The sequence below is a fragment of the Halichoerus grypus genome, chromosome 2 (genome assembly GCF_964656455.1).
Source record: "Halichoerus grypus chromosome 2, mHalGry1.hap1.1, whole genome shotgun sequence".
Lineage (NCBI taxonomy): Eukaryota > Metazoa > Chordata > Mammalia > Carnivora > Phocidae > Halichoerus > Halichoerus grypus.
The window spans coordinates 7,955,921-7,972,628 of record NC_135713.1 but is presented as its reverse complement, the minus strand read 5'-3'; the positions used below and the strand labels follow the sequence as shown (position 1 = coordinate 7,972,628).

Here is a 16,708-nt window from a genome sequence, read left to right as displayed (position 1 = left end):
CTGTGGGGGAGGGTGAAGTTCGAAGACACGGACGGGAAGTTAAAACCCACAAGCCAAGAGTAGATGGAACTCATTTGCCAGAGCTGTACAATGGGGAGTTTCTGGGTAGTGGGTCCCCAACGAGGAACTCGTTTACTTGCAGCATTACTTTCTCCTTCCGTCCCACCCCGGCTCCGAGAAGATGGTAGAGCCCACTTCCGGATTTCCACCCTTTCCCCTCTCCCCGCCTCCGCCCCTTTCCCCCCCCGCCCGCCTCAAGCCGCAGGAAGTCTCGCGATGGAGGGAGGAGGCGGTGAGCCGGCGGGGGTGGAGGGCTGCGGGGGTGGCGGGTGCGGGCCACGTGTGGGGCTGGCGGGCTGCGGGGCCTTCCGAGCTCCAGGTCGGGCCGGGCAGGAGTGGGAGCCCCCGGTGCACGGGCGCTCGCTGGTACCGGCATTTAGCTGCCGGGGGCGGTTCTGAGCGCTTTGGGGCGAGCAACTCCCGGAGTCTGCCCGGCGGTGTTCGGAGCTGTGAGCTGGAGGCGCACTGGGTGGGCGTCCTATAACGCGGCCGCTGACTAGCTGGGTCTTCGGGGAAGTGACTGCCGGCTTTGTGCCGCCGTTACCTTGCCTGCAAAAATGGCAGTAGTGACGAGAGTATCTGCCTTGCACAGCTCCTGCAGGGATTCGGGGAGAACAGTGCCTGGCCCTTAGCAAGTTCTGTTTAAGTGTTTGTTGAAGAAATCCCCATTTTGCACAAATAGTCCAGTAACTTGAGCAACGTGATACAGCTCGTAGGAAGCAAGGTTGCACAGCCCAGCGCTAAGGGTCCCACTCTTAATTCTATCTTGAGAGTAGTCTGTCCTCTAAATCCCTTCTGCAGCGTTTGCTTAAGGGCACTGGTCGTGACCTAATATTTTATAGGCTTAAATTCGGCCATAGAAAGTGATAAAGTACAGTTGATCCTTGAACAATGTGGGGACTAGTCTAAACTTGAATAGTGAGACCTCCCGTGCAGGCGAAAATGCATGTATAACTGACTCCCCCAAAACTTTGCTAATATGTTGTTGGGAAGCCAGTTACCATATTTTGTTATATGTATTACATACTGTATGCTTACAGTAAAGTAAGCTGGAGAAAAGATGTTATTAAAATCAAGAGAGAAAATGTTTACAATAGTGTATTAAAAAATCCATGTTTAAGTGGATCTGTGCAGCTCAAACCGGTGTTGTTCAAGGGTCTACTGTACTGATCCACGGATCTTGAAAACATTACGTTAAGTGAAAGCAGCCAGTTACAAAAGAGCGCATACTATATGATTCCACTCCCATGAAAGTCCAGAATAGGAACTGTAGAGACAGAAAGTAGGTAAGTGGCTGCTTAGGGCTAAGGTGTGAAGGGGGTGTGTGTGTGTGGGGAGTGATAGCTAAAGGTTAAGGGGTTTCTTCTTGAAGTAATGAGAATGGTCTAGAATTGACTGTGGTGATGGTTACACATATCTATGAATATACTAAAATCTTTGGTTTATGTATGTTAAACGGGCACATTGTATGGTATATGAAGCTGTTAAAAATTATGGAGCTCCCCCCGTACCCATAGTACTGAGACTAACAGTAGCAGCTAACAGTCATCACTTACTCTCTCATTTAGAGCACTAAGTGCTTTATACGCATTATTTATTTAACTGTTCCAATAACCCCATGAGGATAGTATTATTTCTGAATTCTACAGGTGGAGAACCTGAGCCTTGGCCAAAACTTATCTAATGTAACACACTAGTTAAGTTCTGTGACTCCAGAACTTTGTGACTCAAATCCTTTTAACCCCTGTACTGTGTAATCGGAATACCCACAGGATAATTTTGCAGAGGCATGGCAGATGGTACTTTGACCTTTTAAGAAACAATAAAATGCATGACTATTGACTATAGCATGTCAATTCCTCCATATGATGCTGAAAGGCATAACTGAAAATGTATTTAAAACTCTTGCTTTCTACCAAACACATCACCTTCCTAATCTTTACTTTTATCTTATTTCTAGCACCAGCAGTAGACTCTTGTTGTTCTTGTTTCTGAGTGGGTTTTCCACTGGGAAACCAGTTTTAAAATTCACTTGAGGGGACCTCAGCTGTCAAGAACAAAGCTCCAGTGTGTGTGAGATGCTGGCAGTTGGCCGCTGGCCTTGAGCAGTGACTCACTGCAGGGGACCAGCTTTTCCTGTGTCCTGTGTTCAATCTGTACCTCACAAATTGTAACAGATCACCACATTTCCAAATTGTAACAGACCCCCCCCCCCCCCCCCCCGCCCACCACCCGGCCCATGTCCTAATCTGGAACCTGTGAATATGGTACACAACAGAATTTATAAATGGGATGATGTTAGGGCTTTGAGATGAGATTATTCTGGCTTGTCCAAGTGGACCCAATGTCCTCACAAAGGGTCCCTGTAAAGAAAAGGGAAGCAGGAGAGTCTGAAGAAGGTGTCCTGATGGAAGCAGAGGTTGGGTAATGGGGGGCCATGGGCTGAGGAGTGTGGGCTGCTTCTAGATGCTGGAAAAGGCAAGCAAATCCATCCCACCTTAGGGCTACCAGAAGGAACCCAGTGCTGCTAACCCATTTCAGACATCTGACCCCCGACTGTATGATAATAAGTGCGTGTTGCTTTAACCCTCTAAGATTTCTCACTGCATCTTTGGGAAAATAATCCAATGGGCCCTTTGAATGGCTTACTAATTCCTGAAACCATGGATGTTAACATCTTCAAATGACAAGAATCTGTTGTTCTCCCCCCTCTTACTGTCTTCTGTTTCCTATGATTCCTGTGTTTTGGGCCTTATCTGCTCTACTAGCCTGGGAGCTGCTTGGGGGCAGCCTTGTTCCCTGTGGGGTTCAGCACGTAGCCAGCGGTGGATGCGGTCAGCGTGTGCAGAGCAGTGTTCTAAGTGCGTTCCTTGCATCCATTCATTTCGTCTGCACAGTGACCCTGTAATCCCCATGTTACAGATGAGAAAACCAAAGCTCAGAGAGGTGAAGGGTCATACCTTTATCCAGGTGCAGAGTCCAGGTCCTCACCTCCGGGTCCTGCTCTTACTTGCTGTGGTGGGCTCCTCCCTAATCAGTTTCAGTCCCAGGAACTTGAAATCCTCTTAGGAGGATTTTAAAGGGTAAAACTGAAGAGGAGGATATTTCAGGTATCCTTCATTTCTTTGTTTTGAAGTGACTGGAGTTTGCTTTATTCCATACTGGTGCATTGAAATGATTATTTTATCATTTGTTCTTTTTGGATCTTCTTTAAAAATCTTTTCATTATACCATACTTTTTTTTTTTTTTTTGGTGAAACCTGATTTTGGTCTCTTTGAATGAGTGCAACTGGACTGTAGATACCTGACCAATTTTGATGTGGAATCTTTGCATCTTATTTGAAATAGGGTAGTAGTTAGACATTTTAATACTTATTTGTGAAGCTTTGTTCTAAACCATAAAAATACGGAGTTCATGGTTAACATCGTATTAATGTGTATTTTTATTGAATTCATAAAATACCAAATTGTTTTCTAAGGATGACTCCAAAAAAAATTAGTAGTTGGAAAGAAAAGATTTTAGTCAGTCTCCCATTAGAATTGAATCCTTTTCTCTAAAACACTTTTAGCTGATGGAATTTAGAACTCATGGAATCCTACATTTGTAATTTAGATTGTGTTCAGCTAAATCATCCTTCTTTAAACAGTACAAGTTTGTCAATAAGAATTCTAGGAAAAAAAAAAAAAAAACTACCGTGGATTTCAGATTTGGTGCGATGTACATATTTCCTGCTTGCTTTCCATGTAGGTGCACCCCCGGAAGTCCTCGAAGAAAGTCACTCAGGATGTGTTCTACCTACAAGTCTCGGAGCCAACAGTTTGAAGAAAAGCAGTTGGGGGTTCCTGTTTACTGGGATTATTGGGGGGACGCTGGTGGCTGTGTATGCCGTGGCCACACCGTTTCTAACGCCGGCCCTCCGAAAAATTTGTCTGCCTTTTGTCCCTGCAACTACAAAGCAGATTGAAAATGTTGTGAAAATGTTGCGTTGCAGAAGAGGATCCCTGGTCGATATTGGCAGTGGTGACGGGCGTATTGTGAGTTATGCTAAGACACTTGAAGGTTTCGAACTCGAGGTTTTAAAATTCCTGCTTCGTTTCTTTTTCTTTCTTTCTTTTCTTTTTTTTTTTTTTTTTTTTGTTCCAGGTTTTTATTTAAATTCCAGGTGGTTAACATACAGTGTCATATTGGTTTCAGGAGTAGAATGTAGTGATTCATCACTTCCATACAACACCCAGTGCTCATCACAAGTGCCCTCCTTAATACCCATCACCTATCTATCCCATCCCAGCTTCACCTTAGGAGATTTATGCCCAGACCTGCTAATCTGACAATATAATAAAGTAGTGGTTTATTTTGCGTGTTTGGCCGAACTCTCAAACCCTCCAGAAGGAATTGGAATTTATTTTTCTCAGATTTATTTTTTCTGAAAGGTGAAAGTGGCTGTGTAGATTTGCCAGGTAAAAAGGAGAAATTAATTGGTAATTATGAAATTTTCCAATAAAAAAACTCGGGCCAGGAGAGGTGGTATAATTAGAGGAAGCGTGGAGTCGTGGAGTTTAACATAGATGTTTGCTTCTACGCTTATCTGTGTTTATACATACATCATAATTCCTATGGGTAATGTAGAGTTTTTGAAAGAGCCAGTGCATCAGCTCTCACTTATCCAAAGATCAGACTTCTAGTGATCTCAGCTCACTGACTCCAGCTGAGAACCTATAAGTAAAGATTCAGGGCCACTGACTGGCCAGTGGGTGTCCCCAGCACGTTCCTCCATGGGCACGGTGGCACCGTCCTTAGGCCCCCAACGAGCGATGACTCGGAAAGTGAGGATAACAGTAGTCAAGCCTCACATTCTGGAAACATTTGGGTGGAGACCAGCAGGGGCGTGACTCCTTTCACCACTCCCTGGGTCATGAACCTTGCACCCTCATGGTGACCCGAATGGCCAGGACGAGGTTAAAACATAACTCGTTTGTTTTTAGGAAATCAGGAGGTATATCTGTGAACCAGGAGGAAGTTTTAAAACCCAGTTTTGAATGCTTTACACATCTGAGTAGTATCTTTGTGGTTTCCTTTTCTTCTTAAGGGGGTGACACTATAGTTAACAAGAGAAATTACTGTGGGCGGACAGCTCCCTCAGGGATGCTCCCTTGAGGAGTGGTGGCAAGACAGAATGAGCAGAGACCCCAGGACCAGCCCACTGCCCTCACCTTACAGAGGCCGGTGGCCTTCTACAGTTGACTTTATTCTGACTTGTTCCATTTTACTCTTACCTGTTTTCAACTTTGAGTGAACAGTCTTTAAATACTAAGGAAATGTGTAAGCAGTTGCCGGTTCTCGTTGACTGGTCATTTTGATCACAAATTAGAACTAGTTCACAAAACATTCTCCCATAGCGGCAGATTCATTTTGCCTGCCGCTCTACCATCACTGATGGAGAGAGACAGTGAATTTTCAGCAACTTCTCGTCGGGCTGAGCCAGGGGTTGGCCAATCCAGAAATGCTCTATCCAAAGCAGACCTTACAGTTGTGATGCTCGAGGTGAAATCTCTGACAAAAACACGAACTGAGTTTAAACCAGCATTCTCTTGTCTACAAGCTACATAGTTTTAGAGATCTCTCTTTAGATGGTGTTTTCAACAAAATAAGTGCCTTTTGATTGGACATTTTGTGATTATAGACCATAAATAGGAAGTAGTCATATCATTGGACCACGTTAAGTTGCTGTTTTTCTTTTTTTTAAAATTAAATTAATTTAAAAATTATAAGTTTATTTTTTAAAATCCAGTATAGTTGACATACAGCGTTATATTAGTTTCAGGTGTACAATATAGTGATTCAACAATTGTGTGCATTACTCGGTGCTTATCATGGTAAGTGTGCTGTCAGTCCCCTTCACCTATTTCCCCTATCCCCCCACCTGCTTCCCCTCTGGTGACCAGTAATTTGTTCTCTATATTTAAGAGTCTGGTTTTTTTGTTTGTCTCTGTATTTGTTCATTTGTTTTGTCTCTTAAATTCCACATATGAGTGAAATCATACGGTATTTGTCTTTCTTTGACTTATTTCACTTAGCATCGTACCATTCTAGATCCATCCATTTGTTGCAAATGGCAAGCTTTCATTCTTTTTTATGGCTGAGTAATATTCCACTGTATATATGTGTATACACCACATCTTCTTTATCCATTCATCTATCAGTGGACACTGAGGCTGCTTCCATGATTTGGCTATTGTAAATAATGCTGCAATAAACATAGAGGTACGTATATTTTTTCAAATTAGTGTTTTCATGTTCTTTGGGTAGATACGCAGTAGTGGAATGACTGGATCATATGGTAATTCTACTTTTAATTTTTTGGGGAACCTCCGTGCTTTTCCACATTGGCTGCACCAAATTCACATTCCCACCAGTAGTGCACGAGGGTTCCTTTTTCTCCACATCGTCACCGACACTTGTTTCTTGTGTTTTGATTTTAGCCATTCTGACAGGTGTGAGGTGGTATCTCACTGTAGTTCTGATTTGCATTTCCCTGATGATGAGTGATGTGAAACATCTTTCCATGTGTTGGTTGGCCATCTGCATGTCTCTTTGGAGAAATGTCTCTTCATGTCTTCTGCCCATTTTTAATTGGATTATTTGTTGTTTTTGGTGTAGAGTTGTGTAAGTTCTTTACATATTTTGGATACTAATCCCTTATAGGATATCATTTGCAGAGATCTTTTCCCATTCAGTAGGTCGATGTTTTTCTCCTTACCTTGAGTAAACACTGGTCTCTTTTTGCAGGTGATAGCAGCTGCAAAAGCAGGATTCAGAGCCTTTGGTGTTGAATTAAACCCCTGGCTGGTTTGGTACTCCAGATACCGTGCTTGGCGAGAGGGAGTGCACGGCTCCGCCAAATTCTATGTTTCAGATCTGTGGAAGGTATGTAAGGCAGAGAATGTTCCTAGGAAATGCCAACCAAAACTTTGTAATTTGTAATTAGTATAGTTAAAAACTGAAGAACGTATTAAAAGAAAAACAGTTAAAATACAAGTGTATATTTCAGCGTAATGAAATGTGAACACCTTTTAAATTGATAGATTTACAAATCAGCTCTTAGAGTAGAAGCTTAAGGTTTCTAGACCTGATAGGTTATGTGAATTCCAAGAATTTGCTCATTTAAGAAAGTTCTCATTTCTCTTTGTTACAAAATGATGAAGGTTTTTTTTTTATCTCATTTGGAAATCTTATAAATTATAGTATAGACATTAACTTGTTAATGTCATTTTTTTTTTTAAAGATTTTTTATTTTATTTATTTATTTATTTGAGAGAGACAGAATGAGAGAGAGCAAGCACATGAGGGGGGGAGGGTCAGAGGGAGAAGCAGACTCCCCGCCGAGCAGGGAGCCCAATGCGGGACTCGATCCAGGGACTCCAGGATCATGACCTGAGCCGAAGGCAGTCGCTTAACCAACTGAGCCACCCAGGCGCCCTGTTAATGTCATTCTTGGTAAATGGTAGACTTTTCTCTGTGTGTGCAAGTTTCTGTGTGGCTGCATGTGTACGTGTGAGTCTACAGAGAGAGATGAGTACAAAAGACAGAATCCACTGACTATGTTGTCATGGTTCTTTCTGGTCTTCATAACGTATAAGATAACTTCCAAGTTTATTTGTACTCTAAAAAAAAGTCCTGTAATTTTGCTTTAGGAATGCGCCATAAAATGCTTTTTCTTAAATAAGAATTTCCCATTGTAATGTTGTCATCAGTAGCTTACAAAAATTCACTTGAGTTTTGCTTGCGTTGTTTTTTATACCGTATATACATAAACGATCTTTCTATAGAGTAAATAAGACTTTTATTGGGCAATAAGAATTTTGACTGGCAAAGCACTTTTCCCCCCAGTTTTTCAACTAAAGATCATTTTATTCCGTTTTTTACTTAGTATTTTAGAGAAGAGGAGGGGGACTAGAATTTTAAGGATGGCTCAACATAAAAGACAGGTGCTTGTCCGATGTCACATGTTCTTGCTGAGTTAGTTTGGCATATGGTGGAGAAGAGTAGAGAGTGTGGATCAGGGCACAGATGGCCCAGAGCACCCGGCGCAGCCACCAGCTGGTCACTGGATGAGTCACTGGCGTTTCCGACAGATGACCCCTGGGTGGGCCCTTCTGGGAGCATCCCTGAGGGTGACAGGAGTGACTTAGGGGAGGTGTTTGGACAACTGCAGTGGATTGAATTAACAGAAGCATAAACATGGCTTCCTCTCGTGAGGTCTTAAAGGGAGTCACTGTTTGTGAAAACCTACTATTTGACGAAATGGGACATTGCTGCACCCTTTGAAACGAAAGTTAAGCTTGATGTTTGGCCTTTTAAAACTAATCTGTGCATCGTTCCCCCTCTCCCCTAGGTTACTTTTTCGCAGTACTCAAACATCATTATTTTCGGCGTGCCTCAGATGGTGAGTTCGCGTCCTCCTCCCCCTCGTTGGTTGGCTTTAGGTCTTGTGTAGGCCCTCCAGCTGTAACAGGCCACCTCCGTGTGGCCACCCTCCCATGTGCCCAACAGCAGCCCCCCCAGAGAGTTGGGGATGGGGACATCGGATCTCACTGCACTGGCTTGACACACTACCTCGGGGCCTTAAAAGTTTAATCATAAAAGATTCAGTCGTGTCGTTAAAACTTTCGCTGCAGATAAAATTCTCAATGATCTACCTAAGCCCTAAAAACTCCCAATCTGGAAACTACTTTATGAGCTCCCGGTGTCTAATGTAGTTGGAGAGTTTTGCAGTTGCTCACTTAACAGCCAGCTGAAGTCACTTGGGAGAGTTAATGGCATGTTCCCTTCGAATTGATCGTTCCTCCGGTTTTGCAGTAAGGCAATTTTCAGGGCGGGCGAGCGTCGACTAGTTGCAGTTGACCTCAGCTGACTGATTTGTATCGAACTTAGATTACATACTTTAAAAAGTGAAAACACCGTGGCATCATGCTGTAAATGGTTCCAAATTTAGCCTTTGGAAAGATGACGAGGATGGGATGCTTTTATTGTAATTGTTGGTTTACAGACCATAGAGAGAAATCCCTTTTGACTTTTCAAGCTCTGTAATTGTAGCCGTAATAATCGTGGCAAAATTGGATGTTTGCTGAAATGCTGCTATATAACTGATATGTATGGTTTATAATATACAAAAAAGGGAAATTTACTTTTTTGTTGTTTTGTTTTCTTAGTCACACCTTTTTGTGTAAGACGGCTCAGTGCTTGAGAAATTTATTCTTACTATTAGGAACTTCAGTACAATGGCACTTTTTTTTTTTGTCGATTTAGAAGTGCTGTTGTTACATATTCTCCAAAGTAGCAGGATTCTGTATGTTTGGAATTTTCAGTAAGCCTAAAATTAAGATGAAACGTGGGTGTTCACCCTTTTGCTATAGAAACGAAAAGGGGCGTGATCCCTAGTCATTGAAAACAAACTGTTTGGGGTCCTAGCACTGCTATGGACTTTGACCGTTGTCCACTCCTGATGATGTTTGGGCAGCATTTTGGAGCAAATAGATTTGATTTGAATTCCATGCTTTATAAAAAGGGAAAGTTGATGTTTATTGCGGTTTCCATGCCATCCTGAGAGGCTGGCCGGTGGTGGCCTGAGGTGTGGGCTTACGAGGCCGCAGCAGCTCCATCCCGGGGGTGGGGGGAGGGGCAGCAGTGACCTGTGGGCTCCAACTCCTTGTGCATCTTACCATGTTTGAGTATCGTCAGTTTTTGGAGCTGTTCACTCGGGAAATAAGAGTCCTGTTTTTTTGATGAATGCTTTTGCAGTTATTGTCCATTTTCCTGTATGCAGAGAAACTTTAAGAACTTGTGGCATCTCACTGTTCCAAGAGAAAGGGGAGCGGCTGAAAACACGAAGCAGCCACATTCTGTGGGATGAGAGGGATTCAGCCAGCGGGCAGTTTTCCATGCAGGGGGCTTGTTCACGGGACCCCCAGGGGCTCTTTCGTGGGTGCAAGGCCCCGCTTTTGACCCTCACCGAGCCTTGCCTATGTGGAGGCGGTGAGGGGGAGGGAGAGTGCTGCCTGGGGGGTCAGGGGGCCAGCTCTGCTCTCCGGAGTCCTGGGAGCCCTGATGGGACCGTCTTCCAGTGAAACGCACTTGCCTTGTCTGAGTACTGGTCGGCGTGGCAACGTGGCTGTGCAAAGCCCGTGTAGCACCACGTTTCCTGTGACAGGTGAGCCACATAGAGGCCATGCGGGAGCCAGGGGAAGGCTTAGGTAACTGGAGAGGGAGGAGCCTGGTGTAAATCATCCCCTGCTCCCGATAGCACACCGATGGTTCCTAACAGCTCTTTGCTTTTGTGTGTCTAACCCACCAGGGGTGAGGAATCTCATCTGGATCTGGTAAATCCAGCGCCGGCATGGTAAATACCCACATTTAACTCTAGCACATGCTCCTCTTTTCAAAATGTGAAACAGATCAGTCGTGTCCTTGTGTAAAACCCACATGGGACGTCTTGCTGCTTTAAAGCAGTGAAGATAAGGCACGACCTCTCCACCGGGCCCAAGGCCTGGCGTGGAGTGGCCCCTGCCTCCCTCAGCTCTCTGTGCGTCAGTGCTCTGTCCTTCTCTCGGCCCCTGCATCCACAGTGTGAACTGTTTTCTTCCCTCTGGCTTCAGTTGCCCCAGCTCTGGGCCTAGTTGGTGAACACCTCCTGACCACTCACAGGTCTGGTGTCCTTTCCTCCAGGAAGTCGTCCCTGATTGCTCGGTGAGACAAACCCCAGTGCTCCCGTTTTCTATCCGCTGGTGCCTGTTCCTTCTCCGGAGTGAGTCATCACACATTTCCTTACGTGGTGGCCTCGGCAGGTTTGCTGTGTGCCCTGTAATGTATGTTCAAGAGTGAGCTTTCCGTCAGCTCGGCAGCACCAGCACAAAGTAATGACTCCGGAAATACTTGTGAAATGAATGAAACGTACCCAGTAAGGACACTTCCTGGTGGGCTATTAAATTTTATAACTTCAAAGATTAATTTTAGTTATGAATCATGTTGTGAATTGATGAACGTAAATATTACTGTCATTCTGATAAAGATAAATGATTCATGATGGGATCATGTGTCCTTCGTTCCTTCATTCGACAGGTATTTATTTGGTGCCACAAAGTGCGAGACTGCGTTCTAATCACTTGGGATACTTTAATGAATGAAAAAGAGGAACACCCCTGCCCCGAGGTGCCTACATGCTAGTGGGGAGAGCAGATATTAAATGACGTCCCTATATAAAGGGCTCCAGGCTGGCTCAGTCAGCAGAGCACGCGACTCTTGATCTCAGGGTTGTAAGTTCAAGCTCTACATTGGGCATAAAGCTTATTTAAAAAAAAAAAAAAATCCTAAAAAAATGTTGTCCAACAGGAGGGGGTAAGTGCTGTGGGGCGGAGTAAAGCAGGAGAAGGAGGGGCAGAGACAGTGTCCCTGGGAAGGGGACGCGTGGAGGTATGGGGAACGTGCCGGGCAGAGCCATCGCGGAGGCGCCCGGGGGTCTGTGCCTCTTAGGTTCCAGCAGCAGCAGGGAGAGGTGACGTCAGAGGGGGGCTAGGGGCCAGGTGGGAAGGACGCCGTGCTGTTGGAATGCAGGAGCCCTGGTGGGTTTGAGCAGAGGAGGGAAGGACCTGCCTGGGTTGCGAAGGACCCCGGGCTGCTGTGTGGAGACCGAGTGTGGGTAGAAGCCGGGAGACGGATTAGGAGCTCCTGCAGGCAGCTGGTGTGATAGGCTTGTGCCAGTGTGCGGAAGCTGATTCGAAGCGGTCACGTTCTGCACGCGTCGAGAAAATGCAAGCGACAGGATGCGTTGGCATAGCCAGTGTGGGGCGGGCAAGAAAGAGGAACCATTCCTCAAGGATTTTGGTGAGAGCAACTGGAAGTTCGCAGTTGTTGTTACTGAGCTGGGAAAGGTGCGGACAGAGGAGCTGGAGGAGGAGGATCAGGAAGCCTGAGATGTATGTGGAGGTGTGAGGTTGGCAGTGGTGGGTAGAGGGGGTCTGGGGCTCAGGAAGGAGAGGGGCCTGGAGATTGGGCATCAGCTCCCAGAAGGAGTTTAAGCCCAGGAGTGGCTGAGGTTCCCCGGGGAGGGGGCAGAGCTGGTCAAGGCCTGAGCTTTGGCCTCTGACAAATGAGGGGCACCCAGCAAAGGACTCGAGAGGAGGAGTTGGGTAGGAGGAATGCCCAGCGGGGGGTGGGGGTTACCCTAGAAGCCAAGTGAAGCCAGTGTTTTGGGGAGGAGGGAGCCATCACATGGATCAAGAGCTGCTCATGGGCATGGCTGTTTGGTCTTACATCTTTGAGCTGGTTTCAACTTACGTTTAAAGTTTTGAAGATGTAATTAGAATATGATGAGTTCGTGTCACTTTGAAACCTCTAATTGTGTGAATAATTTTGAATTCCATTAGACAGACATGACACATCACTGCCTCTCTTTGTGTGTGATATCAAGACCCACGTTCATTGCATATTTATGTGTGATTGACTCAATTAATTTCTTACCATTGAAATAGCTCCCTTCATTTGTGGGTTTATCTTGACTTAGCATACGACAGTCATTGGGAAATAAAAGAAACCGTAAAAGAAAACAGAATAATGATAACATGAATACGTTTACAATGATCCTTTTGATGAACAAAATTACTGTAAGAAACCTCTGATATTTTGGAAAAACACATATTGTCTCATTCTTTGCTTATTTAATTTTTCCTTTGAGGAACAAAACTTTTTTTTTTTTGAAGAAATCTTTTATTGGCTGTTAAAAGAGTAGAAATATCCTGTCTTTAATGGAATTTATTCTTGGTTATCTTGGTATTAATTGTCATGAAGAATCAAGAGTTTTCGTTTACTCTAGCCAGAGGTCACACGGAGGACTTTCCACCAACCACTTTTTAAAGATACAGGTCGGGAATAAAGTCTTCATAGAAGGACTATTGATTTGTTTGTCTTGATTTATTTGGTTAGTTTTAAAGGGATTAGTTTTTGCTCAGATCTTGGTTTCGAGATATCATTTCCCATTTAGAGGAGCCAGGAATGTCTGAGAGGTGTCTGATCTGAGGGCTGAGGAGGGGGATCGATAGAAAAGCCTGGGACATTTTGTGGAGCACAAATATGAGGAAGTGTTCAGAATATTTGTTGAGGGCGCATCCAATGGAGAGAGAGAGGCCCACTTGAGGCTCCCCAGGGCCACACTGGGATGGTCTGAGCAGCAGAAGAAACAAGGATGATGGTGGATTAGAACCCATTGAACAGAATAGGAATCTAGGAGCTCGTACTTACAGTGATAGGTACACAGGTAGAAAGAAGGGAGAGCTCTTCCTTGCCCTAGAATGCCGACTGTCAGTTTAGAAGGAATGACAGGATTAGCAAATTTCCACTTTGCAGTCGTACCGTGAAAAATAACTCGGGCCAGAATCATCAAGAATGCTACATCTAGGGCGCCTCGGTGGCTTAGTTGGTTAAGCGTCTGCCTTCAGCTCAGGTCATGATCCCAGGGTCCTGGGATCGAGCCCCGCATCAGGCTCCCTGCTCAGCGGGAAGCCCGCTTCTCTCTCTCCCACTCCCCCTACTTGTGTTCCCTCTCTCGCAGTCTCTCTCTCTGTCAAATGGAAAAAAAAAAAGCTACATCTAGTGAGGGACAGTTCGTTGAGCAGCAGGATATTTACATCATCTCAAGCTACCTCCGACAAATGATTCATTATAAGAGGAAATTAGTAACCCCACTGTGGAGATAGCAGATATCACCCTAGCCGGGTGGTGACCATCACTCTCAAAGCAGAAGGTCCCCGTGGGCACCCGACAGTGGGGCCCTGAGAAGCTCACAGCCCCACTTGTGGGGCATTGCCCAAGATGCACGTGCCGAGTTGTCATGAGCAGATGTCAGGAGAACCCAAGTTGAGGACCACTGGTGAATAACTGGCCCGTCTTCCTAAAGATGGTGTCAACAGAGACAAAGGAAGATGGAGGAACCGTTCCAGATGAAAGTAGACTAAGGAACCATGATAGCTAAATGCAGCATGACCTCATGAGGAAAGTGTCACAAAGGACGTTATTGGGACATTTGGTGAAATTGGAAGGCTATGGGCATTATTATTGGAATACAATCTTAAATTTCCTGAATTTGATGACTGAGCTGGGGCTGTGTCTTAGTATCGAGGAATAAAGGGGCGTGTATTCTCAAATGGTTTAGGAAAAATATTTATAGAGGAAGAGGGCAAATCAGATAAAGCAAATACGATCAACAATTAAAAATTGGTGAACCCGGGTGAAGGAAGACAGGAATCCCTTGTTCTATTCTTGTGAGTTTTCTATAACTTTGAAATTCTTTGAAAAAAATTAAGAAGTGGAAAAAATAGTTTTAGGAGGTAAAGGTGGTAGGATCGGAAGATCAATTTTTAAGCGGTTGTTAATTTGCTGATATAATTACAGTGTCAATAGCAGGTAGATTGGTAATAAAAGGATACAAAAGTGATCAATAAGAGGATTTTACTTTGTATAAGTTATGTTGACTATGAAGAAGTTGTCCGTGCATTATAAATTTTGAAGAATTATGAAATATTTCATTGTATTTCAAGTTAGTAGAATGAGTATAGTTTTTCATGGTCTAATTTAGTAGTACCATATTTCACCGAATCTAGATGCTACTAGTTTTAGGATGTACCATGGCTACTGAGAAAAAAATATGGCCAACTATAATTCTAAGACTGTGTCAACTGTAAGATGTATCTTGATTTCTGAGATGTTAAAACGTGGGAAAGTGTGTTAAATAGTTGAGACGAGGTAGATTAAAATGTTAGGTGGGCAGATAATTTAAAGCTGCTTCTCATTTTATTTATTTGTTTCTTTTTAAATAAGAGTATTTTATTTTATTTTTTGGGGGGAGGGGCAGAGGGGGAGAGAGAATCTGAAGCAGACTCCCCGCTGAGGGTGGGGCTCAGTCTTATGACCCTGGGATCGTGACCTGAGCCAAAATCAAGAGTTGGACACTGGGTGCCTGGGTGGCTCAGGCAGTTGAGTGTCTGCTTTTGGCTCGGGTCGTGATCCCGGGGTCCTGGGATCGAGTCCTGTGTTGGGTTCCCTGCTCAATGGGGAGCCTGCTTCTCCTCCTCCTCCCCACTTGTGCTCTATCTCGCTATTGTTGCTATCTCCGTCTTTCTCTCTCTCAAATAAATAAAACCTTTAAAAAAAAAAAGTTGGACACTTAACTGAGCCACACAGATGCCCCTGTTGTTAATGTCACTTCCGTGTTTTAATGGATCATTTGATAATGTATTTATGCTCCAAAGGGATGTTATTTATAGTTACTGATTTTTTTTTTTTTAAAGATTTTATTTATTTGAAAGAGAGAGAGACTGAGAGAAAGAGAGGGCACGAGCGGGGGCAGAGGCAGAGGGTGAGGGAGAAGCAGACTCCCCGCTGAGCAGGGAGCCCGATGCAGGACTCGATCCCAGGACCCCGAGATCATGAGCGGAGCCTAAGGCAGACTCTTCACTGCCTGAGCCACCCAGGCATCCCTATGGTTCCAAATTTTTGCACAGGTATTTTCAGGCACTCAGCTCCAAAAGAACGTTTGGGCATCTTTTCCTCCGACTCACTGCTTACTGAAATAATGGCTGTTGTTCTGCACAGATGCCGCAGTTGGAGGAGAAACTGACGCTCGAACTGAAGGATGACGCCAGAGTCATTGCCTGTCGGTTCCCTTTCCCTCGCTGGACCCCAGACCACGTCACTGGGGAGGGGGTGGACACTGTGTGGACCTACGACATGAGCACTGTGAGAGGCAAGGGGCCCCGAAGACCCGTGCGCTTCCAGCCGATCATTCAAATGTAGACTTTATTGAGCGCGGTTTCCCAGGTGTTGGTGGGCTTTGATTTTACAGAGACTTCAGCTGTGTCTTCAGCAAAGAGTATATTTTTCTTTGGTATGGAATGAAAAAGTACTATTACTTTCCTTAACTTCTGGGAAACAAACAGGAGTCAAGAACAGCAGGTAGATTTAAAGTCCCTTTTCATGCTGTATTCAAAAAAGTGGTCTTACTGTCCTTCCATGCGCTCAGACGTATGAAAATATGAATGAGTGATAGTCATTTTGATGTGCAGGAAGATGTGAACAGCTCCTGACATTATAAAAAATATGATTTAATGCCAGAGATGGAAAAAAACACACTTTTTAAAGAGGGTATGTCTTAACAAATATTTGTAATTTGCTCTAACTTCATTCATACTTAAGATTTATGGATTTTTGTCTTTCTTTTCTGTACTTGATGGTAAAACTAATTTTCTGAAGGATGTGGGCCCTCATATTTTATAACATTTGTTAGGAATCATTTGTTCCAAGGCTAGTGGATTACTGTATTTTGTTGAATCTGAGATGTGTATGTGTGTGTAAATGTGTGTGCATAGACGCACATTTGAACATTTCTGAAATGGTGATGAACCTTCCAGTCAGTGGTGTTTTGTGTCTGTGATCAGGGGTGTTTTGTGTTGTACGTCATGATATCGTTGCACATCAGCCAGCATTGATGGGATCTCAGGTTTGAGGAAATGTGCTCAGGGAAGCTGCACGATAGAGGACTAGTTGGCAGTAACATAGTAGTAAGATAAGCCGTCCTGCGCGTGGGATTCAGCCAGCCCTGAC

At 44.4% G+C, this 16,708-nt stretch overlaps 1 protein-coding gene across 4 annotated transcripts; it reads left to right on the top strand.

Annotated features, from left to right (window-relative positions):
* Positions 1 to 62: 62 nt before the first annotated feature.
* On the top strand, positions 63 to 16,359 carry ATPSCKMT (ATP synthase c subunit lysine N-methyltransferase). 4 transcript variants are annotated; one of them, XM_036104606.2, is made up of 5 exons: positions 63 to 292; positions 3,809 to 4,095; positions 6,848 to 6,950; positions 8,454 to 8,504; positions 15,701 to 15,878. In XM_036104606.2, the coding sequence occupies exons 1-5, from the start codon at positions 64 to 66 to the stop codon at positions 15,742 to 15,744; spliced, it is 714 nt and encodes a 237-aa protein (XP_035960499.2). In that variant the 5' UTR covers position 63; the 3' UTR covers positions 15,745 to 15,878. The 4 variants fall into 4 exon arrangements, with proteins under 4 accessions (XP_035960499.2, XP_035960483.1, XP_077922679.1 ...); XM_036104590.2 differs by having other exon boundaries at positions 221 to 292; positions 6,848 to 6,985; positions 15,701 to 16,359; XM_078066553.1 differs by lacking the exon at positions 15,701 to 15,878 and adding an exon at positions 10,784 to 11,146 and having other exon boundaries at positions 221 to 292; positions 6,848 to 6,985.
* The last annotated feature ends 349 nt before the right edge of the window (positions 16,360 to 16,708 follow it).